The 27243-nt window shown below is 43.5% G+C and overlaps 1 protein-coding gene across 1 annotated transcript in view; it reads left to right on the plus strand.

Moving 5' to 3' along the window:
• Window positions 1–27243, plus strand: part of ryr3 (ryanodine receptor 3) — a 423842-nt gene that overhangs the window by 161098 nt on the left and 235501 nt on the right. The window contains exons 40-42 of the mRNA XM_068038163.1: window positions 12390–12527; window positions 20050–20323; window positions 21035–21149. Of these exons, the coding sequence (XP_067894264.1) occupies window positions 12390–12527; window positions 20050–20323; window positions 21035–21149 (527 nt within the window). The remainder of the gene's footprint in view (window positions 1–12389; window positions 12528–20049; window positions 20324–21034; window positions 21150–27243) is intronic.

Raw genomic sequence — 27243 nt, forward strand, 5'->3', positions numbered from 1 at the left:
GCCTTTGCAGTATCCAGTGCCTTCATCCGTTTCTTGATAGCACGTGGAGTGGATCGAATTGGCAGAAGACTGATGTCTATGATGGTGAGGACCTCAAAAGGAGGCCAAAATGGATCATCCAATTAGCGCCTCTGGCTGAAGATGGTTGCAAATGCTCCAGCCTTGTCATTTACACTGATTTGCTGGGCTCCCCCTCACTGAGGATGGGGATGTTTTTGGAGCCTCCTCCTCTGGTTAGTTGTTTAATTGCCCACCACTATTCATAACTGGATGTGGCAGGATTGCAGAGCTTTGATTTGATCTGTTGGTTGTGGACTCACTTAGCTCTTTCTATAGCGTGCTGCTTCTGCTGTTTGGCAGGCATGTAATCTTGTGTTGTAACTTCACCAGGTTGCCACCAAATGTTTAGGTATGCTTGGTGCTGTGCCTGGCATGCTCTTCTACACTCCTTATTGAACCACGGTTAGTCTCCTGGCTTGATGGTGTTACGACATCCGTGAAACTGTTAACGTGAAATTATGAGATGTGAACTCCCCAGGCCAATTTACACAACAAGATTTCACATTTTAAGATTTTTATTAAAACAACTAAACTACAAGAAATCCCCATTAATTAAATAGCACTTTGTAAGTAGCCGATACCCCCAAATTATAAAGAAAGGTATTTTCTTACTTATTAAAACTTGAAAACCTCATACCACACTTATATGTTAAAAAGTCCTCTTTCATGGCAAAATCTTTGTGGTTAAATGTCCCAAACTCCCCCCAGTTGCATTGGGTTGGATTTCCCAGACCTTTCTCAAAGTCAATGTCCTCTTTGCTCACTTGTCTGAGCACTTTCGACCTGGACGTCAGTGAATAAAGCGTTCCAGATGATCCTGTTGGTCTTTTCTTCTGCAAACTTCAACTTTCAAAACAGGTTCAAGTCTTTGCAGATTTTCACTGTATCAGTCTTTTCTGAGAGCAGGTATTCCCTCTCTTTTTCCCTTGAGGCTGCCACCTCAGGTCATTTTCCTTACAGTCTGCTCTGAGACTATAACCGTTGGCCTCCTTTTTTACTGCCTGTCTGCCTTCAGAAAATCTGTTAAATTTATCTGGAATTGAAAGGCAATAGCCCATTGTCTTTTTCCAATATACAAAGTCCACAAGTCTGCCTTCAGAAGAGCCTCCCGGGCGTTCCGTGGTTCCAGCTGTTGCAGCTGCCACGCACATTTGCATCCTCAGAATCATTGACTCCTTGTTTATGGTCTGAAAGTCTGGGATTGTTCTTTAGGTGCTATACTCCAATAGTCTCTGCTTTTCAAAAAAGTTTTTGATCTGGGATGCAACAAGTGCAATAGGGCTTCTGGGACCTGAGTGAACGATGGGACCAATATTCTATAGTCCTTAACCAATGAGATTTAAGGATTGACAAAGAAATAGTGAAGGTTTGTGAAGGAAATAGGGTGAATTAGAGTCAAATCAGAAAAAAGCAGAGGAAGTAAGAGAGGGAAAGAATGATTGGATTAAGAGGAAGCAAAAAAAGGAGACAAAGAAAAATAAGATTTAAAAAAAGATTTTATATTTTAAACTCTTACAGCAATTTACTATGTGCAAGAATGATAGCAGTTTAAATAGTTCTCTTTCTGGGCTGGAGATGCTGATTGACATTGCATTAACAATTATCATATTATTTAAAGAGTCCTTAATGCTGCAAAGCACCAGCTCTAACTTTCTGTGGCGAGTTTAATGTGTAAATCCATTAACATTTTAAAAGTAATGGGGAGGCTGAGGGTGAGATGCCATTTGTATGGGCAAATGGTGGGCAGCATAAATCGTCCAGCAAATTCTAGAGATATAAAACACTCATCGTATCTGTGCATCCCCTGAAGTTCACTGAACCCGGGAGTGTGAGCGCTGTGCGTTCACTTAATTCGGGAGTGTGAGCGCTCTGTGTTCAATGAACTCGGGAGTGTGAGCACTGTGTGTTCACTAAACTCAGAAGTGTGAGCGCTGTGTGTTCAGTGAACTCGGGAGTGTGAGCGCAGCGTGTTCTCAGAACCCAGGAGTGTCAGTGCTGTTTGTTCACGGAATTTGGGAGAGGGAGCGCTGTCTGTTCACTAAACTCAGGAATGTGAGCCCTGTGCATTCATGGAACGCGAGAGTGGGAGCGCTGTGTGCTCTCAGAACTCGGGAGAGTCAGTGCTCTGCGTTCAATGAACTCAGGAGTGTCAACGCAGTGCTTTCACTGAACACGGGAGTGTGAGCAATGTGAGTTCACTGCACTTGGGATTGTGAGCGCAGCTTGTTCTGTTAACTCGGGAATGTGAGCGCTGTGTGTTCACTGAACTCGGGAGTGTGAGCACTCTGTGTTCACTGAACTCGGGAGTGTGAGCACTGTGTATTCACTGAACTCGGGCATGTGAGCGCTCTGTGTTCAATGAACTCGGCAGTGTGAGCACTGTGTGTTCGCTGAACTTGGGAGTGTGAGCGCTGTGTGTTCAATGAACTCGGCAGTGTGAGCACTGTGTCTTCACTGAACTTGGGAGTGTGAGCGCTGTGAGTTCAATGAACTCAGGAGTGTGAGCACTGTGTGCTCACTGACTCGGGAGTGTGAGCGCTGTGTGCTCACTGACTCGGGAGTGTGAGCACTGTGCTTTCACGGAACCTGGGTGTGTGAGTGCTTTGAGTTCTCTTCATTCGGGAGTGTGAGCGCTGTGTGTTCACTAAATTCGGGAGTGGGAGACCTGTGTGTTCACTTTACTTGGGAATATGCGTGCAGCGTGTTCTCTGAACCCGGGAGAGTGAGTACTGTGCGTTCACTGAATTTGGGAGTGTAAGTGCTGTATGTTCACTGAAGACGGGAGTGTGAGCCCTCTGCATTCATGGAACACGAGAGTGTGCGCTCTGTGTTCTATGAACGTGGGAGTGTGAGCGGTGTGTGTTCTCTGAACTTGGGAGTTGAGCACATCTTGTTCTCTGAACCCGTGAGTGTGAGCGCTATGTGTTCACCTAATTCGGGAGTGTGAGCACTGTGTGTTCTCTGAACTGTGCAGTGTGAGCGCTGTGTGTTCAATGGACTCGGGAGTGTGAGCTCTGGGTGTTCAATGGACTCGGGACTGTGAGCACTGTGTGTTCAATGGACTCGGGAGTGTGAGCTCTGGGTGTTCAATGGACTCGGGACTGTGAGCGCTGTGTGTTCAATGGACTCAGGAGTGTGAGCTCTGGGTGATCAATGAACTCGGGAGTGTAAGCGCTGTGGGTTCACTGAACTCGGGAGTGTGAGCGCTGTGTGTTCAATGGACTCGGGAGTGTGAGCGCTGTGTGTTCAATGGACTCGGGAGTGTGAGCGCTGTGTGTTCAATGGACTCGGGAGTGTGAGCGCTGTGTGTTCAATGGACTCGGGAGTGTGAGCGCTGTGTGTTCAATGGACTCGGGAGTGTGAGCGCTGTGTGTTCAATGGACTCGGGAGTGTGAGCGCTGTGTGTTCAATGGACTCGGGAGTGTGAGCGCTGTGTGTTCAATGGACTCGGGAGTGTGAGCGCTGTGTGTTCAATGGACTCGGGAGTGTGAGCGCTGTGTGTTCAATGGACTCGGGAGTGTGAGCGCTGTGTGTTCAATGGACTCGGGAGTGTGAGCGCTGTGTGTTCAGTTAATTCGAGAATGGGAGCGGTGTGTGCTCACTGACTTGGGAATGTATGGAATGTGTGTTCACTAAACCTGGGAGTGTGAGCGCTGTGTGTTCACTGAATTTGGGAGTGTGAGCGCTGTGTGTTCACTTTACTTGGGAATGTGAGTGCAGCGTGTTCTCTGAACCCGGGAGAGTGAGTACTGTGCGTTCACTGAATTTGAGAGTGTAAGTTCTGTGTGTTCACTGAACACGGGAGTGTGAGCCCTCTGCATTCATGGAGCACGAGAGTGTGTGCTCTGTGTGTTCTATGAATGTGGGTGTGTAAGCTCTGTGTGTTCTCTGAACTCAGTAGTGTGAACGATGTGTGTTCACTGAACGCGGGACTGTGAGCGCTGCGTGTTCTCTGAACCCGAGAGTGTGAGCGCTGTGTGTTCAATGAACTCAGGAGTATGATCGCTGTGTGTTCATTGAACTCGGGAGTGTGAGCGCAGCGTGTTCTCAGAACCCAGGCGTGTCAGTGCTGTTTGTTCACGGAATTTGGGAGTGGGAGCGCTGTCTGTTCACTAAACTCAGGAATGTGAGCCCTGTGTATTCACGGAACGCGAGAGTGTGAGCGCTGTGTGCTCTCAGAACTCGGGAGAGTCAGTGCTCTGCGTTCACTGAACTCAGGAGTGTCAACGCAGTGCTTTCACTGAACATGGGAGTGTGAGCAATGTGTGTTCACTGCACTTGGGATTGTGAGCGCAGCTTGTTCTGTTAACTCGGGAGTGTGATCGCTGTGTGTTCACTGAACACGGGAGTCTGAGCGCTGTGTGTTCACTGAACCCGGGAATGTAAGGAATGTCTGTTCACTAAACCCGGGAGTGTGAGCGCTGTGTGTTCACTGAACTCGGGAGTGTGAGCGCTGTATGTTCACTGAACTCAGGAGTGTAAGGAATGTGTGTTCACTGAACTCGGGAGTGTGAGCGCTGTGCGTTCACTTAATTCGGGAGTGTGAGCGCTGTGTGTTCACTGAACACGGGAGTGTGAGCTCTGAGTGTTCATTGAACTCGGGAGTGTGAGCGCTGTGTGTTCACTGAACACGGGAGTGTGAGCGCTGTGTGTTCACTGAACTGAGGAGTGTGAGCGCTGTGTGTTCACTGAACTCAGGAGTGTGAGCGCTGTGTGTTCACTAAATTCGGGGGAGGGAGACCTGTGTGTTCACTGAACACGGGAGTGTGAGCTCAAGTATTCACTGAACTCGGTAGTGTGAGCGCTGTGTGTTCACTGTACACGGGTGTGTGAGCCCTCTGGATTTATGGAACACGAGAGTGAGCATAGCTTGTTGTTTGAACTCGGGAGTGTGAGCGCTGTGTGTTCACTGAACACGGGAATGAAAGCACACCGTGTTCTCTGAACCTGGGAGTGTCAGTGCATTTTGTTCACTGAATTTGGGAGAATGATCGCTGTGTATTCAATAAACACGAGAGTGTGAGCGCTGTGTGTTCACGGAACTCGGGAGTGTGAGCGTTGTGTGTTCACGGAACTCGGGAGTGTGAGCGTTGTGTGTTCATGGAACACAAGAGTGTAAACTCTCTGTGTTCACTGAACTCGGGAGTCTGAGCGCTGTGTGTTCAATGAACTCAGGAGTGTGAGCACCGTGTGTTCAATGAACTCGGGAGTGTGAGCACTGTGTGTTCACTGAACTCGGGAGTGTGAGCGCTGTGTGTTCAGTTAACCCGAGAGCGGGAGTGGTGTGTGCTCACTGACTTGGGAGTGTGAGCACTGTGCATTCACGGAACCTGGGTGTGTGAGAACTTTGAGTTTTCTGAACTCGGGAGTGTGAGCGCTGTGTGTTCACTAAATTCGGGAGTGGGAGACCTGTGTGTTCACTTTACTTGGGAATGTGAGTGCAGCGTGTTCTCTGAACCCGGGAGAGTGAGTACTGTGTGTTCACTGAATTTGGGAGTGTAAGTGCTGTGTGTTCACTGAACACGGGAGTGTGAGCCCTCTGCATTCATGGAGCACGAGAGTGTGTGCTCTGTGTGTTCTATGAACGTGGGTGTGCAAGCGCTGTGTGTTCTCTAATGTCAGTAGTGTGAACGATGTGTGTTCACTGAACGCGGGTGTGTGAGCGCTGTGTGTTCAATGAACTCGGGAGTGTGATCTCTGTGCATTCACTGAACTCGGGAGTGTCCGCGCAGCTTGTTCTCTGAACTCGGGAGTGTGAGCACTGTGTGTTCTCTGAACATGGGAATGGGAGCACACCGTGTTCTCTGAACCTGGGAGTGCCAGCGCATTTTGTTCACTGAATTCGGGAGAATGGTCACTGTGTGTTCAATGAACACGGGAATGTGAGCGCTGTGTGTTCACGGAACACAGGAGTGTGAGCGTTGTGTGTTCATTGAACACGGGAGTGTCAGCGTTGTGTGTTCACGAAACACAGGAGTGTGAGCGCTGTGTGTTCACGAAACACAGGAGTGTGAGCATTGTGTGTTCACTGAACACAGGAGTGTGAGCGTTGTGTGTTCACTGAACACGGGAGTATGAGTGCTGAGTGTTCACTGAACACGGGAGTGTGAGTGCTGAGTGTTCACTGAACACGGGAGTGTGAGCGCTGTGTATTCACGGAACACAGGAGTGTGAGCGCTGTGTGTTCACTGAACACGGGAGTGTGAGCGCTGTGTATTCACGGAACACAGGAGTGTGAGCATTGTGTGTTCACGGAACACAGGAGTGTGAGCGCTGTGTGTTCACGGAACACGGGATTGTGAGCACTGTGTGTTCACTGAACACGGGAGTGTGAGCGCTGTGTGTTCTCTGAACTCGGGAGTGTGAGCGCTGTGTGTTCACTGAACCCGGGAGTGTGAGCGCTGTGTGTTCACTGAACTCGGGAGTGTGAGCGCTGTGTGTTCACTGAACTTGGGAGTGTGAGCGCTGTGTGATATCTGAACTCAGGAGTGTGAGCAATGCATGTTCTCTGAACACGGGAGTGTGAGCGCTGTGTGTTCACTGAACGCAGAGGTGTGAGCGCAGCGTGTTCTCTGAACCCGCGAGTGTGAGCACTGTGTGTTCACTGAACATGGAGGTGTGAGCGATTCTCTGAACACGGGAGTGTGAGCGCTATGTATTCACTGAACACGGAGGTGTGAGCGATTCTCTGAACACGGGAGTGTGAGCGCTGTGTATTCACTGAACACGGAGGTGTGAGCGATTCTCTGAACACGGGAGTGTGAGCGCTGTGTATTCACTGAACACGGAGGTGTGAGCGATTCTCTGAACACGGGAGTGTGAGCGCTGTGTATTCACTGAACTCGGAGGTGTGAGCGCAGCTTGTTCTCTGAACTCGGGAGTTTGCGCGCTGTGTGTTCTTCATGATCAACTCCACGACCAATGTTTGTGTCATCAGCAAATTTCCCAATTATGCCTCCCCCATTTAAGTCCAAATCGTTAATACAGTACCACTAACAGCAAGGGACCCAACACTGAGCCCTGTGGAACGCCACTGGAAACAGCCTTTCATTCACGAAAACATCCGGCAACTACTACCCTTTGCTTCCTGTCACTGAGCCAATTTTGGATCCAACATGCCACATTCCCCTATATCACATGGGCTTTCATTTTACTGACCAGTCTGCGATGCGGGACCTTGTCAAATGCCTTACTAAAATCCATGTAGACCACATTGACTGCATTACCCTCATCAATCCTCCTTGTTACTTCCTCAAATAATTCAATTAAGTTAGTAAGACATGACCTTCCCTTAACAAATCCATGCTGATCATCCCTGATCAGTCCGTGCTTTTCTCAGTGGCAGTTTATCCTGTCCCTCAGAAATGATTCTAATAATTTACCCACCACCGAGGTCAGACTGACTGGCCTATATTTATTTGGCCTATCCCTCGCACCTTTTTAAACAATGGTATAACGTTCGCAGACCTCCAATCCTCTGGCACCTCACCCCTATCCAGTGAGGATTTGAAGATGATCCTCAGCACATCCACTATTTCCTCCTGGGCTTTCTTTAACAACCTGGGATGCAATCTATCCAGCCCTGGTGCTTTATCCACTTTCAAGGATGTCAACCCCTATAGTACTTCCTCTCTCATTACGCTAATCGTATCTAATATTTCACACTCCTCTTTTTTACTATAATGTCAGCATCTTCCCTCTCCCTTGTGAAGACATAGGCAAAAAACTCATTAAGAACCCTGCCCACATCATCTGCATCCACGTGTAAGTTCCCTTGAACATATCTGATAGGCCTTACCCTTTCCTTATTTATCCTCTTGCTCTTAATATACTGATAAAACATCTTTGGGTTTTCTTTGATTTTACCTGCCAATATCTTTTCATGCCCTGTCTTTGCTTTTCTGATTTCCTTTTTTACTTCACCCCTGCACTTTCTATACTCCTCTAGGCTTTCTAAAGTATTACATTTTTTGTGATCATCATAAGCTTTCTTTTTCTGCTTCAACATACCCTGTAAGCCTCTAGATAATCAGGGGTTCTAGATTTGCCCGTACCACTGTGCCTGTAGAATCTCGATTTTGAATGCCTTCCACTGGTTTGCAAATGATTTTCCTTCCAGTAGCTGTATCCAGTCCACTTTTGCTAGATCACCTCTCAGTTTCGTAAAATTTGCCTTCTCTCTATTTAGATCTTTAACTTCTGATTTATCTTTGTCCTTTTCCATGATTATGCTAAAATTAACTGTATTATGATCGCTATCTCCAAAATGGTCACCCACTGCTACTATATCCACTTGCCCAGCTTCGTTACCGAAGACTGAATCTAGAATTGCACCCCCTCTCATTGGGCTTGTTACGTGCTGGATAAAAAGTTCTCTTGAATGCAGGTCAAGAATTTTGTGCCCTCTATGCCCTTCACACTGTTTGTTTCCCAGTTGATATTCGGTAGTCGAAATCCCCAATTATTATTGCCCTATAGTTTTTGCACTCAGAAATTTGCCTACGTATTTGTTCCTCTATCTCCCTCTCACTATTTGGGAGTCTATAGTGCACTCCTCGTAATGTAGGCTGCCCCTTTTTTTATTTCTGATCTCCACCCATATGGCCTCATTTGGTGATTCATTTAGCATATCATCCTTCCTCACAGCTGTTATTGATTCCTTAACTAATAATGCTATACCCCATCCTTTTTTATCCCCCTCTCTATCCCGTCTGAAAACTCTATATCCAGGGATGTTGAGCTGCCATTCTTGCCCCACTTTAAGCCAATTTTCCGTTATAGCAACAATGTTGTGTTGCCATGTGTCTATCTGTGCCCGTAGCTCATCAGCTTTATTTACTATACTCCTTGCATTTAAATAAATACCTTTTAACACTGCCAAATTCCTGTGCTGCACACTTTTTAACCTTTGCTTGTTCTGTCTTTCCGAGTCACTCGCTAATTTTCTGCCTTCCGTTCCCTGGCCTGAAGTTGTCCTACCTGAAACTGCCCACAGGTTCCCATCCCCCTGCCAGACTAGTTTAAACCATCCCCAACAGCACTAACAAACCTTCCTGCAAGGATATTTGTCCCAGTCCTGTTCAAGTGTAGACCGTCCAGCTTGTACAGGTCCCACCTTCCCCAGAACCGGTCCCAATGCCCCAGAAATCTGAAGACCTCCCTCCTTCCATTCATCTGGTGTATTTTCCTATTACTATACTCACTAGCACATGGTCTTGGGAGTAATCTGGAGATTACTACCCTTGTGGTTCTCCTTGCTAATCTCTTTCCTAACTCCCTAAACTCAGCCTGCAGGACCTCATCCCTCTTTCTTCCTATGTCATTGGTACCAATGTGGACCACGACCTCTGGCTGTGCACCCTTGCCCTCCAGAATGCCCTGTAGCCGCTCGGTGATATCCATGATCCTTGCACCAGGGAGGCAACATACCATCCTGGAATCGTGTCTGCGACCAAAGAAACGACTGTCTGTTCCCCGAACTATAGAATCCCCTACCACTATTGTTCTCTTGTCTTTTTTCCTCCCTCCCTGCACGGCTGAGCCACCCATGGTGCTCTGGTCATGACTCTCACTGTACTCTCCAGAGGAACCCTCTCTCCCATTGGTACTCAGAACTGAATACCGGTTAGAAAGTGGGATGCCCTCGGGGAGTCCTGCACTACCTGCCTTGACCTTCTTGTCTGTCTGTCAGCCACCCAGTCCCTCTCTGCCTGTGCTCTCTTAAGCTCCGGGATGAGTACCTCCTGAAACATGCTATCCACATAGTTCTCTGCCTCATGGATGCGCCACAGTGACTCCAGCCGCTGCTCGAGTTCCGAAACTCAGAGCTCAAGCTTCTGCAGCCAGTGACACTTCTTGCAGATGTGTTTGTCAAGGACACATGGTGCGTCCATGACTTCCCACATGCCACAGGAGGCATTTTCTGCTTGCCCTGCCATACCTTAACTTTACAAAAAAAATTTTTTTGCTCATGTAATAAGTAGAATAACTTACCAATTACTTGCCAATCAGCTTCTTTGCCTGTACCTGGAGGCTGAAAAAGTAAAAAAGAAAAGGAGACCAAAGAGAACCTTTCCTTAGTCAGTAAAATCCCTCACACACATCTCACAGCCTTACTCTCTGTCCAAATAGAACAATTCTAATTAATTAGTTCTTATTATTAAATTACACTAACTAAAACCTTACTAGTACCAACTTTACCACTCACAAGGTAGCTATTTGAGGGATTGAAAAGAAAAGAATTTTTTTTCTGGTTTGTTTTTGCGCTTTTTACAGGCAATAAGAGCTGTTACTTAGCAACCAATTAGCTTACAGATTTCCCGTGATGTCACTAAGTTTTTTTGAACTCAGTGCGTCGACACAGCCAGAGAGAGAGAAACTGCTGTCTGCCGCTCTGCTCCGCTCCCAGGTGAGTCTGTTTTTTTACTAACATAAAGCCCAAAGCAGGAATTAACCAACTGGAAATGCCGAGTGGAGTAGGAGTCGTAGGAAAACTCTTCTCTTACACTTGCCTCTTCTTGCACTTTCGGAGATAAGCTGAGGCAGTTTAGTTTCTGTTTTCACCCCTTTTTGATGAAGAGAAACTGGCAGAGAGCAGAGAGATTTTCTTGCTGCTTTGTAGACTGTGGCTTCTTTCCTTCTCCTTGCAGGCAGGCCTCAGAGATAGCAAGGTTCACAACTTCCAGGCAGCTGCTTGACTGTACAAGCTGTTCCCTCCAACTGAAACTGTTTCCAAACCAGGCAGACTAAAAAAAGGTGGCTTCTAGGTCATGTGACTGAACCCCTTCAAGTAGCTGCCCCACCTCCTGTTGGTGAACTGATCTCCCTCCTCCATTTTAACAAGCTGAGCACAGAAGTAAATCAACTTAAACATGCTGTGTATAATGGCAACTGACAATAACACCCAAGTGCACAAAAGTACAATTTACAGTTGTAAATTCTCATCCGTTCGTGACGGTATAGAAAGCGCTGGAAATACTCAGTAGGTCTGGCAACATCTGTGGAGAGAAGCAGAGTTGACGCTTCAAGTTGATATGACTCCTCTTCTGAATTTCCGATTTCAGATTTCCAGCATCCACAGTATTTTATTTTACCTCTTTCTGTACTCCTGGACAGAATACAAGAAACAGATAATCATTAATAGTTGACTCCTCTCCCTTTATATCTCTATTGCAACATTTCTTATCTTTCTCTATACAGTCTGACTACTGATTCCATTTTGACGGCACATTATGTCAATTCTTAAGACATTTCCCCAATAAAGTGGGGATGGAAGTTGTTTGAGCGGGCAAAGAGGAAGTATGACCACATTCAAACCTCATTTGTCTGTGGTGTGCTGAACATTAACAGCCCATTAACAGGTTATAGTGATTTTAATACAGGAACATTACAGGTGTATAAACATCCTGAGGATGTAATCAGTCTTTACACAGCCAATCATTTTTTTATGCAGCCTGTTATGGAAGGGTACTTGTAGGTCACTGAGGTACTGTAGTTTCATCCAAGTGTGTAGCTCTTTAGTTTATTTACAATGTGGCAAAGTATCCTAACATTTACATTGTTTCTGTACTTAGTTTATTTGCAGTCTTGTGATCATACAGGAAAATAACCAAAAAATAAAGACAGAATGTATGGTCTCCAGGAAAATCTGACCATGGTCTAGAACTCTACATATCATAGCTATTGGTTAAGAACTGACAATTAAATTACAGGGTATTGTACACTTTAAGCATGACCCTGTGCCAGTTGTTTTATTGTTTTGTTCTAATTGGACGATGTTGAAAGTCACAATAACGGAATAACCAGCATCTCAAAAGGCCAGACTGAGTATGTTAGTCACAGAGGAGCCCATGTTCCATATACTCACTTTGCTACAATGTCTGAAATAAATGGCATAAATCTAAGTCTCGCTCATTTGTGACCCCTTTGTCCTGATTAAACATGCATACTAATTGATTTTTTTAAAAAAGGGAACAGCTTATAATAAATATTTTTGCTGTAATTCAGTTTCATCAACAGCACTTGATGGGTTACAATCTCCTCCACATATTCAGATTTTTTTTTTTATTTAGTAGGAAATTTAAGGGTCATATTGCAGGATAAAAGCCCGGTTGAAAAATGGGGGAGAAAAAAATTAGATGAATGAAGAATAATTCAAGATAAATCTAAGGTTGAATTTGTAATACAAGTCATGTATTCTTCATGCTGAATTGCCCTTTTTAACTTCCCGCTGCCTTTTTAAATTTTACAACACAATTGATGTCTTTTTTGTGCAGTACAAGTGATTGTGATCTGAACTGCAGTGGTCTAACAGAAAATTCTGCTTTTAGGTATTCCATATGAAGAAGAGGAGGAAGAAGAAAAAGACGAATCTCTGATGGGGAAATTACTTTATCTAGTGCATAAAATCAAAGGAAAACCAAAGAAAGTAGAGGAAAAATCAAGTGAAGAGGAAGAAAAAGCCCCCAGTAAGTGCCAGCATAGCTGACTGAAATAATAACATGATTTTTAACTAGGGTCAATACTTCTCGAAATATTTTCTTCAGAAGAGTAGCAGCCAAGATAATTGCAGTAAAAAAAATTTTTAAATGGATGATATGTTAACATGCATTTACAGTGCACTGAATGAACTGAGAGTGAACCACTCCTGAATCTGCTTTAGGTTTGGAAGGCTAGTTTGTACTGGTTGATTCAAAATCCATTGCTTCCTGGTTTACACATTATTCAGAAGGCTGTTGAAGTTCTTGCATCATTCTGTACGCATGATAACGATGCAATGCTCGGAGCGTGCGTGCAAAAAATAATTTCTCACATTTGTCAGCAAAGAAAAACATTTTATTCATTATCCCTAGAAAAAACCTATATTTTTCAAGATTTTTCATTTAAATTTCCTTTTTTAACTTGCCAGAATTCCAGGCATACCTTCACTCCACTGTACACTTTTGAACTTAAACTACAAAAGACCATGGTCACACTGCAATCTGAAGTCTGCAACTCCTGGAGGTTTCATGTCAGCAGCTCCAGCGTGATTCATTCTGAGATGGTTAACATCCATTACTGCTTACACGCCAGAGACAATAGCCCAGCATATGATACTAAAGTTGGTGTGTAATATACCCTTTGAGACAAAACATCAACTACTGACATTGCAGGGCATGGTGTTGATTAATTATGCAGCTGGAGCTTAAGCAATAGTTTTTTAATTTCACAGGCAGTGTGGAGTGATAAGTTTGTAGGATCAGAAGAATCTGAAGGGTTAATTGGGCTAAGAAGCAGGGATTTCTCCATCCCAAAGTGACAAATCACTGCGAGGGGCCTTCTCCCTTTAAAGGAATGGTCAGGTGATCTCTCCCACCAGTTTTTGATTCACAACCTCACTTTGGGACAAATGTATAGTTTTCCTTTGTGAAACAATTGATTATTTTGCCTTTTCCCTTCAACAGGGAATAACATAATTTACTTGTCCAACAATGCTTTTGGCAGATTCGCAAAGATGGACAGTTGATCTCGCAATTGCATTTTGGCTGCAACTTTAGATTTTGTTCTGTGTTTAAACTTTTAAAACTCAGTGATAATCTAATCAATGTTTTTGTGTGACCAGGCTTTCAAGCCTAGATTTCCCAATCTCCTCAGTCATTTTTGATTGCTAGTTGATGCCTGCACCTGGATTTAAAAAAAAATTCCAATTGCCATGTAGCATTTCAGTTCAACAATACATATAATTCTTGTCCCTGTGTCTTCCACAATCACAATTTATCCATTCATCAGGCTTGTTCAACAATTCACTTTAGGCCTAGGAGAGATTAGACAATTTTTAATATTCATTTCATGGGCTGTGGCCATCACTGGCCAGGCCAGAATTTGTTGTCCATCCCTAATTGCCCTTGAGAAGGTGCTGGTGAGCTGCCTTCTTGAACCGCTGCAGTCTATCTGGTGCATGTACAGCTACAGTGCTGTGAAGGAGGGAGTTCCAGGATTTTGACCCGTGACAGCAAAGGAACAGTGATATATTTCCAAGCCAGGATGGTGTGTGGCTTGGAGGGGAACTGGGGTTTGGAAGGTGTTGTCAAAGGAGGTGTGGTGAGTTGCTGCAGTGCATCTTGTATATATTGTTACGACTGACCGCTCCTGTCAAAGCCCCCAATCAAAATATACGATTCTGATTGTGGTGGGAGAAACGCACTGTTAATTCAATCCCATCGCTCCACAAATCGCCAAATATATCATTTAAAACTTTTCAAATTCAAGAAAGACCCAACAAATTGTACCATCTATTAACCCCCGAATGAGGCTAACCAAACCAGGTGTCTTTAAATCAACAAATTAACTCTTTAATTAAAAGAACTAAATTCTTAAACACTTAAAAATAGAAAAATTAGAGTCCTTGCAAATTTACAGTTCAATATTGTTCAAAGTCCTCACAGAATGTTGTTCGAAGTCCCCCACAGGATGGTGTTCTAAGTCCTCGCAGGATGGTGTTCGAAGTCCAGCGAAGTTCAACAATTAACAACTTGCAAACACTTTCAACAGAATCAATCTGACAGAGTTTTTGAGGGATAAAAGATTGTCACAGTCTAACTTCCCTTTCTTCAATTTAAATTACCAGAGATCTCTGTCTTGGCTTGACTTTTTAGAATTTCAAGAGATAATAATTAAACAGACAAAAAACCTATTTCCTTCAGTTTAAATGGTTGAGAGCTCTTTTTCAGTGCTGACACCACAGCTGTCTGTGTTCAGTTAGGACAAACTTTCTTCAACTGCCAGTTCAAACTGAATTGTAACAAATGTATCGCATCAGGCTCACTCCCAGTGGCTGTTTCCATGGTATCGAGAATGCACCCTTTGAATCGCAGTCTCCAAATGGCTGTTTCTAAGGCAACGAGTCCTGAGGCTTGCTGGTTCTTAATGCAATACTGATCCCTTGCAAGCCTTAAAGGCAAACCGCATATTCCAAAAAAAAACTGCAGGACCATGACAGTATCAGTTGTAATAGTTTAAAAATGACAATGTAGAAAATAATGGACTCTAGGAAAATCTGCAGCAGCTGATGGTTTCCACCCTAGGGTATCAAAAGAATCAAGTGCATTTGTAATAATTTTCCTAAGCTCTCTAGATTTGGGAATTGTGCCTTTGGATTTGAAAATTTCAAAAGTCACTTGATCATTTAAGAAATGCCAGAGGGAGAAACCAGGAAACTACAGACTTATCAGTTGCTGTGTAGATACTGGAATCTATCATCAGGGATGCTTAAAAAACCAAAAGGCCACACAAATTTAGCAGTGAGACCGATGCCTGCACAGACTGGGCATGGATCATTTCACTGTTAAAGTGGTATGCTTTGTGCCCATTTTATGCCTGAAAAATGGGTGCAATGCATACCAGTATCTATCCACTTGTCTATATGAACTTCCAGAAAGCATTTGAAATGGGTTGCACAAGATATTAGTTTCAAAAATAAAACCACACCAAATTGGAAGGAACCTTATGGGTTGCTAATTGGTTATTAGGTAGGAAACAGAAAGTTGGGGTAAAGAGAATGGACTCTGATTGGTGAGATGAGACACCTGGTGTTCCCCCAGGATCTGTACTGGTGCTGAAGCTTCTCACCACATATATAAATGATCTAATGTAGCAGTAGAGAGTTGTACATCCAAGTTTGCAGATGATGCTAATTTAAAAGCACACCAGTAAGCTGTATAGATGAAAGCAGGAAGTTACAAAGGGACCTAAACAGATTGAAGTGTGTGGGCAAAACTGTGACAAATGCAGATCATTGTGGGGATGAGTGAGGTTATCAATTTTTCATCCAAGGAGGATAAATCAGAATATTTTCTTAATGCAAAAGACTTGGAAGTGTGGAAAAGCAAAGGGATTTAACTGTCCGAGATATAAAGAGGTGCGATTCAGTAATACAGAGCTTTGGTCAGACCCTATCTGGAGTACCTTCTTCAGTTTTGGGAACCAAAACACAGGAAGGGTGTTTTGACATTGGGATATAACAGATTCACCAAAATTACACCAGGGCTGAAAGGGGTAAGTTATGAGGACAGGTTGCATAACCTTGGCTTGTGTTTCTTTGTGTTTAGAAGGTTGAGGGGAGATCCGTTTGATATGTTTAAAATGATTAAAGGATGCAATAAAAATGGAAAAACAGTTTCCACTTGTGGGAGAATCCTGAAATTAGAGTTAGGATGTTCAAGGAACACTTCTTCATGCAAATCTGGAATTCTCTCCCTGCAAAAGACTGTGAAAGCTGGATCAATTGGACTTTTCAATATCAAGATTGCCAGACTTAGATTTGGTAAAGGCATTAAGAGATGTGGAAAAAGGCAGGTAAATGGAATTGAATACAAGCCAGCTATTATCTACTCGAATGGCAGAACAGGCTCAAGGGGCTGAATGGCCTACTCCTGTTTCTATGTTCCTCAGCAACAATAGAAACCCATTCAAGCCCAGTGAGAGCACAGAAGCACAGTCCTATTTAATCTGGATGTACATAATGATTAAAAATTAAAAATAAAATGTGAATGTGTAAAATGGAGTATAAAACTATTTTATCAAGAAAATGCAAAGGGCCCTAATTCCAAGCCATTAAAGGCAGAAATAGCGGTAAAGACTTTGCATTTCCTGAAACAGCGTAATTCAAAATTTATGCCATCCTTCATGTCGGTCAGCTACACAGAAATTTCTTAATAAAGTCATGAGAAAACACCTGACCAGCATAAAATAAAGGTGTCAAACAAATGAGGATCACAAAAATGATCAGGCGTAAGGAAAGCATATTTCCTTTTTAAGTCCCTTTTTATGCATAAAAATTAAAGTTTAAAGCCATCGAGTCATCATTAATGTACATTAGGCACAGCATGTTTTAAGAAATACAATCATGCAAGTTTGCCAATTTTCAATACAAGTGATTCCAATGTCAAAAAGGTGCATTTAAAGATACAGAACATACATTGTAGGTCTCAGTGAGGAGAAAAAAAAAGTTGTTTAAGTAAATTGGAATAAAACACCGGAAACGTGAGTTTGGTACTGTTGTGCCTAGAATATTCAGCATGAATATACAAGCTGTTCAGATCTGGTGTACATTCAGGAAAAATTGCATGAACTGTATTTTTGCTAGTTGAAAATAGTTGAAAGAATGAGGAGGACAATACCCTGCAGCTTTTTTTTATTCATTCGTGGGTCGTGAGCATCACTGGCAAGGCCTGCATTTATTGCCCATCCCTAATTGTCTTGGAGAAAGTGGTGGTGAACCACCGTCTTGAACTGTTGCAGTCCAACTGGTATAGATACACCCACAGTGCTGTTGTTGAGGGGATGGGAGGGTGTCCAGGATTTTGACCCAGTGACAGTGATATAGTTCCAAGTCAGAATGGTGTGTAATTTGGAGGGGAACTTGCAGGTGATGGTTTTCCTACGCATCTGTTACCCTTGGCCTTCTAGGTGGTAGAGGCCACGAGTTTGGAAAGTACTGTCAGAGGAGCCTTGGTGAGATGCGACAATGCATCTTATAGATGGTACACACAGCTGCCACTATATGCCAGTGATCGACAGAGTGAATGTTGAAGATTGTGGATGAGGTGCCAATCAAGCGAGCTCCTTTTTCTTGAGTGTTGTTGGAACTGTACTCATCCAGGCAAGTGGAGAGTATTCCATCACACTCCTGATTTGCACCTTGTGGATGATGGACAGGCTTTGGGGAGTCAGAACGTGAGTTACTCACCACAGAATTCCCAGTCTCTGACCTGCTGTTGTAGCCACAGTGTTTATATGGCCAGACCAATTACGTTTCTGGCCGATGGTAACCTTCACAATGTTGATGGTGGGGATGCTGTGACAATAATGTCATTGAGATGATTAGATTCTCTCTTGTTGGAGATGGTTATTGCCTAGCACTTGTGTGGCACGAATGTTACTTGCCACTTACCAGCCCAAGCCTGAATGTTATTCAGGTTTTGCTGCATGTGGGCACAGACAGCTTCATTATCTGAGGAGTTGCAAATAGTGATCTATTTGTTGCAGCAATTTATTGAGACAGAACATCATGAATTTAAAGTAGTAACTGAGCAGATATTAAAAGTGCAAAAGTACCTTCTAACTTTGATTTAAGTGGGAGCACAGATCCCCTTCTATGAGCATTTCTTAGAGCAAGAAGGTGAGTTGTCAATAGACCAATAATAGCCACTAAAACGTATGTTACCCAGTGTTTACATTTTGTCCCATACTTTTTTTTGTATTTAAACCTCATTCCTTAAATTTTATTTACTAATAGTTGTATTTAATTTTAAGTGTGATATGCTGAGAATTTTAGTTGGTTGATCGTGAATGTGTGAAATACATCTGAAATTGACAGGCATCTCTTTGGCAAAGGGATAGCACAGTTTTCCGGCTCTTCGAAAGACGCACAAAGGCATTGAGCAAATTTCCAGACCATTGCTGCGCTGTCAGTTGTTTCCTGTTTGAATTGAACTATATTTGTAGTGAAATTTATTCTTAATTAACTATTGACTTGCATAGAATTTACAGCACAGAAACAGACCATTTGGTCTATGTCAGTGTTTATGCTCCACACAAGTCTCCGCCCACTTCTTCGTTGTATCAGCATATCCTTCTGTTCCTTTCTCACTCAAGCTTATCTAGCTTTCCCTTAAATGCATTTATACTATTTGCCTCACTACACCATGTGGTAGCAAGTTTCACATTGATCCCACTCCCTGGGTAAATAAGTTTCTCCTGAATTCCCAATTGGATGTATTAATGACGAGCTTATATTTATGATTTTGATTTATAGTTTTGATTTGGTTAGAATTATTTGTCCATATAGCAAGAAAATTAAATTTGTTATTTTTTTTAGTTTAAGTGTTGGATTTGCCATCCTGGAACATTATCAAGACTAAATTGTTATTTCTTAAATATCTATGATAGCTTGATATCTTTATTTTAGTTAAGTATAATGCTGCAGTAGGAGTGTTGGTTGTAGTAATACATGTTTAGATTTTAACATTTTGGATTTGGTTCATGGAACATAATCATTTTGTATAAAATATTTTCAAAAGTGTAAAATTTATTGGATATTAATTAAAAAGGATGAAAGCTGTTGCAGAAATACCACTGATGAATCATTGTTCCTGCATATTTGAATCTGTTTTAATATTAAAAATCTATGTCAATTTCACTTTGCAAATTTCTTATTGGGATTCTGAGTAATTACAAAACTGGTCTGTTGATAAATTATACTGAACGAAATATTCTAGAAAGTGGGTTCTTAATGGATAAAACATCAGCCTCAGAAGGATTTAAAAAAAAAAGAAATGATGGTGGTGTCTTTGTTGCTTATTTCCGAATAGCAAATGATCCCTTTGTCATTGATTGTCACTGAGAAACCACATTGTAGGCCTAAGCTTTTGGACAGCAGGTACAGGCTGGTGGAAAAACAGAACTAGTGGGATTCCAGTAGGATGCATTTTTCCAGTAGGGTACATCTTCACAACAGTTTAGCCTGTTTCTATGGTGTCACAACAGAAAGAAGCAAACCCAAGAAGTATATCTTCTGTTGAAATTTCAAATCACAGAAAGGTTCAGAGACCAGAAGTCAGTTTCATTAAGTTCCTCTCCCCGACTCTGACTGCGCAATGTTTCAAAATACAATAGTGCTGAGGGAATAGTGTTTAAAGTCAAATATGGAGTATCTTTGAAAAGTGGATCTAAAAGTCATCTGATGAAGATCATACTAAATGATCAAAGTTTATTGTTCTAATGAATTTAAATAACCAGTTGACTATGTATCATAGCCATCTTACCTAAGCTCAACTTACATTCTGCTGCCTCATTCTACCTCTTGTAAATTTTGGTTATCTCATGCTTGATGCCAGTTTTTCCTCTTTTTTTGGTGAAGTGCTTTCAGGAATTTTGCTATGTTAAAGAAGGTATCGAAGTACTAATGACTTTTGTTGTACAAGTATTATTCTGAACTCCTCTCTATTTCAGCCAACCTGACACAACTTATCTCACAGACTATAGTACACTGGTCTCAAGAGTCATACGTTCAAGATCCAGAACTGATTAAAACCATGTTCAGCCTTTTGCGCCGACAGTACGATGCGGTTGGTGAGCTGCTGCAAGCTATGCGGAAAGCATATACCATCAGTGCTGTTTCCGTACAGGAAACTGTTAGTCTGCTTGTTTCCCTTGGACGGATTCGATCCCTCCTCAGTGTGAGAATGGGGAAGGAAGAAGAAACACTTATGATTCGTGGATTAGGGTATGGACATGTTTAGGTGTTTCTTGGCTGATAGCTTTTGCAAATGCTTGTATTATTTTACTACTGAACATATAACAGCAAATGTTTTGTATGATTACGTTTTACTGTAAACCTGTTCCCCAAATTAATGTAGTTTTAGGATTCTGATTTCCCATTTAGAAGTAAATTTAGGGCTAAAAAGCAGAGAGCTGTAAAAATAAGCATGACAATCATGCAGACAGGTATTTGTTAGATCACAGAGGACTGTGCGAGCTCTTCCCAATGGCTCAGCAAGGTCAGTACTTGAGCCATAGAGAAGCCACATTTGATATCTGGTCTATTGTGAGTTAGCTGATGTCAACTGGGATAGTGCTACAATTGGTCTCCGTTTCCTTAAGTTAGGGAGGCTCTCACTCCTCATCCAGAATGCCATGCTGGAAGCGCATGTGTGAAAATTAAATGAGGATGGTATCTGGCTTGGCTGTAATGCCGTTTGGTCAAATAGTCTGCTGACATTCACTGTGAAAGCTCACACGTCAATGATGATCACTTGGGTGAGATGCCAAAGAATGCTCGGTGCTGGTGAAAGCATGGGGCCATCATCCTCAGAGAAAGGAGGAAAGTGAGAAAATTGTTGACAAAAATTTCAGTTAGCATCAAAAAGTCCTACTTCAGATAAATCATAGCTCAAATATGTTCTCCCGTGCTAATTTCAGTCTTGTTATTCTTCAGGGATATTATGAACAACAAAGTATTCTATCAACATCCAAACTTGATGAGAGTGCTTGGTATGCATGAGACTGTCATGGATGTCATGGTAAACGTGCTTGGAGGAAATAAATCACAGGTAACTTGTACATAGTAGATAAAAGTCTTTATAGAATTGAAATGCCCTTAAAGAAATTTGATAGGGACCTTCAATATTTATCCACATTTTCTTTATATTGATATCTTACTGACACAATATAAATAGTGAAAATCTGTCTATAAACTACTAAATTTATTCACGTAATCACTAAATCTGTTAGAAAAGTAACTGGTGATTGCAATTGGAATTTAGCGCCCAATTTTAACACTCAAAGTGAATGGGTTTTGAGTGAGTTAAAATCTCGCCCTTACAGTCTGTCATGCAGTTTCGTCTTTAAAAAGTACTGACCATTTTCCCACTTATAGGGCTGAATATTATCAGCCCTCTAGGGACAGGCAGGGTGACATTGAAGCCCATAACATAGCAAGAGAAGGCTTTAGGTGGAATGCCAGTTACCTTCCCAACACCATTCAATTTTGGCAGGGATGGGGAAGGCCGAGAAGGGTCTTAACTCCAACGCGGTGCTGTCCTTGCGCTTTCAGCTGAGGTGGAGGCTGCCTGCTGACCTTGATGTCCCGTGGCTACGGGTGACCTTGGCGACCATCCTCAGGATGCCTTGGGCCTGGAGAGCCCTGGCATGCTGTAGGCTTCCTACACAGAAGCAGTCCTGCCCTCTTTTGGCTGAGATGTTGGATAAACTGGAAACACTGGCAGAGGGACAGAGGAGCTGCTGCCCACAGCAGGATCAGCCTGAGAGGAGCCTCAACTGCTGAAGGCATACACTCCACCTCCCTATCGAGGCAGACTTCTGTCTCCCTGCTGACCTGAGAGGACAGAGGACCTGTTGGTGAATCGAGGTCGCCTTTTCCCTCTTGCCTTATCACTGCTGCCTTGTGCCTATGGTCAGGATGAGGGATATGCAGGTCTGCACGAATATCCAGCAAACTCTGAGTGTTCTGCTGGATGTGGCTCTCCATCAGATCTGCCAACCTCCCAATGGAGGAGGCCACTTGTGCACCCAGTCAGAGACAATGTCAAGGTCAAGGTTTGGATGGAATCCTCCATCGCTTGGGCATGCATTGCCTTTGGCATCTCTGCCAGATGTTGCCGCATCTCTTGCTGCAGCTCCAGCATTTTCCTTGTTGCTGCCAAAACCAGAGGCACATCATGAGCCTGGGGTTCAGCGTGGGCCTGGCCTCCTACAATCCTCCGGCTGTCAGGGGTTGGCCTCACACAATCCTCTGACTGTCAGAGGGCTGGTCTGTCACCGCCTCCGTCAGCTGCTCAGGCATTTGTGTGTTGTGCTCACCAGATTCTGTATCCAAATCTAAACTCACGCAGAAACCCACCAAGGTGATGTACCTGCACTGGTGGAGGGTGGAGGACTATATGGTGCCAATGGACCCTCTGAGGCTCCTTCCTCCCCCTCCAAGGTGGCAGGATCGGCAGCATTTTCCACTGGTGTCAGAATGGCACAGCTTGACCTGCATGACAGAACAAAGACATGAAACAAAGCCATCTCTCCATTGCAGACAGCCCTAGACCCCTGTATGCACCAGAGGCCTGATGAGCAGCACAGATCCATCATTGCAGACCTTACTCACTGCCTTGGGAGGGTTCCCTGTCTCTCTATCTGCAACAATCCTTCGATCCTGCGGACTGGCAAGCTCCATGGCCTCTTCCTCCCTCGGCATTAGATTATGCAGCAATGGCAGCCCACCTCCATTCTTCATCTGCATCCTATGATTGTGTGCTATCTTCGCCTGCAGACTGAGGGAAGGAAGATGTTGAACCCCTAGCAACATCAATCTCAACACAGAGGCTGCTGGCATTACAGTTGCACCTAATGGAGGCACACAGACCCTAGATGTGTTCCCTTCCCAGGGATCTCATGAGATTTAAATATGACAGGGGCCCTGCTTTCAGGGTCACCATGACAGGCCACTGGCAGACATGTTGCATCCCCTGTTCCTTTGTTCACATCTGGGGAGGTAGATTGCCCTCATCCCAATGCAACGTCCTACTTCGACAGTGGCAATGCTCAAGAGTATGAAGGGACTAAATAATACTCATTTTCGCAACTCTAATGAGGTCATTGAGCCACTTGCAGCACTGTATCCGTGTGTGCGGGGTTCCGCCAGGGCTGCTGACCTCCTCAGTGATCTGGAGCCAGGCCTGCTTGATTTGGCTCCCTGGTCTCCTCCTACCATCCCTTGGGAACAAGATGTCCCTCCTCTCCCTGACAACCTGTAGTAGCACCTGGAGGGAGACAGCAGGAAAGCATGGCTCTCCTGCCAGCCATCTCCAATCATCCAACATCATCTCCTCCTCTTCCAGGCCTTTCCAATGCAGATTTCAATGCAGGGTTGGCAATACTTTAAAAATGGCTCCAGACCCTGTCGCAGTGTCACTGACGCCATGCTCCCAGCCTCTGGGCCTGACGCTGACCATGCAATTGGTCAGAGTTCATGGCTCAATAGTTTTATTTGGCCGACCACTGCTGAATCGCGTGCGGCCAGCTGCTCCATCCCCGACGTGCCTTGAGCTTGACTCCTCGCCCGATGGCGGGACCGGTATTCAAAATATAAAATCCAATGTGTTCAAAAAGATAAATGTTGGATTTTATGCGCAGTTGCCGATAAATAAAGTAATTTGATGCAATATAACATTTGGTAACAAATAATTCTGCATTGTTGCATGCAATGTGATTCACTGTCAGAAAGCTGCAGTTTTGCTTAAAATAGAGTCATAGAGTCATTTACAGCACAGAAGGAGGCCATTTGCCCCGTTGATGCCATGCCGGCTCTCCATGGAACTATGCTGTCATTTCCACACCCCGGCTCAATCTCCGTAGCCCTGCATGTCCCAGTGACAGTAAAACTACCATTTTCTGAGCAGATCTGAGGAATAACAAATCACTTGGTCTACTAGTAAATCATTTCTTACCCACAAGGTTAGTAGAAGACGTGGTACATTATCTTAGCAGTTTAATTAATTTTTGAAAACACTGGGCTGGATTTTATGCAGATGATGGGGTGGGGTGAGGGGGGGGGGTTTGTTCTTGACACCAGACCCGAAAGGGGAGTGGAATCCCACCTCAGCCATTTGGGGGGCCCTGGCTGAATTTTCCAGGCCCACAATCTTTGCCCTTCTGATCGCCTCCTCTTCCAGGCAGGCATAATTTGCCACCACTGAAACCTGTGCGCTGTTTGTAAAATTGCATCTGATACATAAAATCGCTGTCAACTGGCCATTTAACTGGCTTGATTACCTGCCCACTGCATCACCATTGGACCTCCACCCTCCAGGTTTGCCACCACGGACAAAATCAGGATGGGATGTCACGACGTCAGACATCCTGTCCAATGTGACCCATCCCGATTTTATGTACCCCCAAGCGTCGTGCCCGCCCACATTGTTCTCTTAAGATTCAGCACAATCGTCTTAATGAGTTCCTCTTTCCATTCCCAGATGTTTTTCACTTTTATTTTGCAAATGTATGAGTTCAATCAGTTAGTTATTAAATACATTTAACAAGTCAAAATTTTTATGTCTTGAATCTTCAGTCTTTTACATTGCTAGAACCACAAATATATAGCATATGAGAATAAAGCAAAGTAAGAAATTGTTAAACAGAGTAAGGACTCTAATATTAAATGATAAATAAAAGCAAAATACTGCAGATGCTGGAAATCTGAAATAAATACAAGAAATGCTGGAAATACTCAGCAGGTCTGGCAGCATCTGTGGAGAAAGAAGCAGAGTTAACGTTTCAGGTCAGTGACCCTTCATCAGAACTGGCAAATATTAGAAATGTAATAGGTTTTAAGCAAGTAAAGCGGGGGTTGCGCAAGAGATTAAAAAAAGAGGTGTTGATAGGACAAGGTCACAGAGAATAACTGACCAGAAGGTCATGGAGCAAAGACAAATGGTATGTTAATGGTGTGATGAAAGACAAAGTGTTATTACAGAGAGGATGTTAATTGACAGAAACATGAACAGCCATGGCCCCAAGCACAAACATGAAAAAAAGTGGGTAGGCACAGTAGAAACAAACTAAACAAACTAAAACAAAACAAACAAATAAAAAAGAAAAAATAACTAAAAAATAAAAATAAAAAGGGGGGGCCTGTCATGTTCTGAAATTATTGAACACAATGTTCAGTCCGGCAGGCTGTAGCATGTCTAATCGGTAAATGAGATGCTGTTCCTCGAGCTTGCGTTGATGTTCACTGGAACACTGCAGCAATCCCAGGACAGAGATGTGGGCATGAGAGCGGGGGTTGGGGGGGCGGGTGTCGAAATGGCCAGCAACCAGAAGCTTGGGGTCATGCTTTCGGACTGAGCGGAGGTGTTCCGCAAAGCAGTCACCCAATCTGCGTTTGGTCTCCCCAATGTAGAGGAGACCACATTGTGAGCAGCGAATACGGTATACTAAATTGAAAGAAGTACAAGTAAATCGCTGCTTCACCTGAAAGGAGTGTTTGGGGCCTTGGATAGTGAGGAGAGAGAAAGTAAATGGGCAGGTATTACACCTCTTGCGATTGCAGGGGAAGGTGCCATGGGAAGGGGACGAGGTGGTGGGGGTAATGGAGGAGTGGACCGGGGTGTCGCGGAGGGAACGATCTCTTCGGAATGCTGACAGGGAGGGGAGGGGTAGATGCGTTTGCTAGGCAAGAATCATCAGGAAATATTGGAGCCCATTCTATTCATAATTTTATGGGCCAACATGCTGAGGAATATTTCTGTTCTATCTGCAAAGGACTTACCTGAAAAAAGAATGTTTTCGCCAAGCATTATTGTCTAACCAGATAGCTGAAGATGATAAGTGCGTTCAGGTTCCCCTCCAAGTCACACACCACCCTGACATGGAACTATATCGCCGTTCCTTCACTGTCGCTGGGTCAAAATCCTGGAACTCCCTTCCTAACAGCATTGTGGGTATACCTACCCCAAATGGACTGCAGCGGTTCAAGAAGGCAGCTCACCACCACCTTATCAAGGGCAATTAGGGATGGGCAATAAATGCTGGCCTGGCCAGTGACGCCCACATCCCATGAATGAATAAAAAAAAAAGGTGTGCCAAGCTGACCTGAGCATAGACGTCGTCACACTGTCACTGCCATTTTTGCACCAGTTTAGCTTAATTCTTGGAGCATGTGGAGGTTGAATGAAGAAGAATCTTAAATTGTTGTCATTCAATCATCCCTCACTCCAGTCTAGAAATTTGTCTAATCTTGATTGTTTCTAGCAAATAACTTGATATCATGGAAACTGCCCCAACCCATTTCATCCCCTTCTCTTTTCCTCTATATAAAAGCCCAGGACCTGCATGTTAGCGAAGTCATTTCCCCAATTTTGAGAAAGTTCCCTTGACAGTAGATTTGTTTGACTCCACATACTGCATCCTGTTATTTTTAATGAGCTTTAAGACAGATAAGTATAGCTTTTATTTCTTTTAGTTTTTTGTTGTTGTTAGAGTTTTATCTGTCTTATCTATATTTCTTAGTTCTTGTCAACCTAGCAAGAGTTGACCACTTGTTGCTTGAACTCCAGGATACTAACATTTTTAACTATTCCAGGAAAATTGCCCATTTTGCAATGAACGTCCACTGTTCTCAAAATGTCCGTTGAGCGATACATCCTTATGCCTTCCTGTTACGACCGACCGTTCCTGTCAAAGCCCCCAATCAAAATATACGATTCTGATCGTGGTGGGACTAACGCACTGTTAATTCAATCCCGCTGCTCACAGATCAGCTAACATATCATTTAAAACTTTTCAAATTAAAGAAAGACCCAGCCAAACTGTACCATCTATTAACCTCCCAAATGAGGCTAACCAAAGCAGGTGTCTTTAAATTAACAAATTAACTCTTTAATTAGAAGAACTAAATTCTTAAACACTATGAAGATATAAACAACATTTAAAATAGAAAAAAATTAGAGTCCTTGCAAATTTACAGTCCAATGTTGCTTGAAGTCCTCACAGTCGTCCAATGTGGGAAAAAAGGTTCTTCCACAGTAGGACAGTCCATTGTCTAACCTCAGTAGGTGATACTTTCCTGCTGCAGCGAATTTCAACAATTAATGACTTGCAAACACTTTCAATGGAATCAAATTGTCTTTAGAG

Source organism: Heterodontus francisci, chromosome 9 (genome assembly GCF_036365525.1).
Source record: "Heterodontus francisci isolate sHetFra1 chromosome 9, sHetFra1.hap1, whole genome shotgun sequence".
In the NCBI taxonomy this organism is placed as follows: Eukaryota; Metazoa; Chordata; class Chondrichthyes; order Heterodontiformes; family Heterodontidae; genus Heterodontus; species Heterodontus francisci.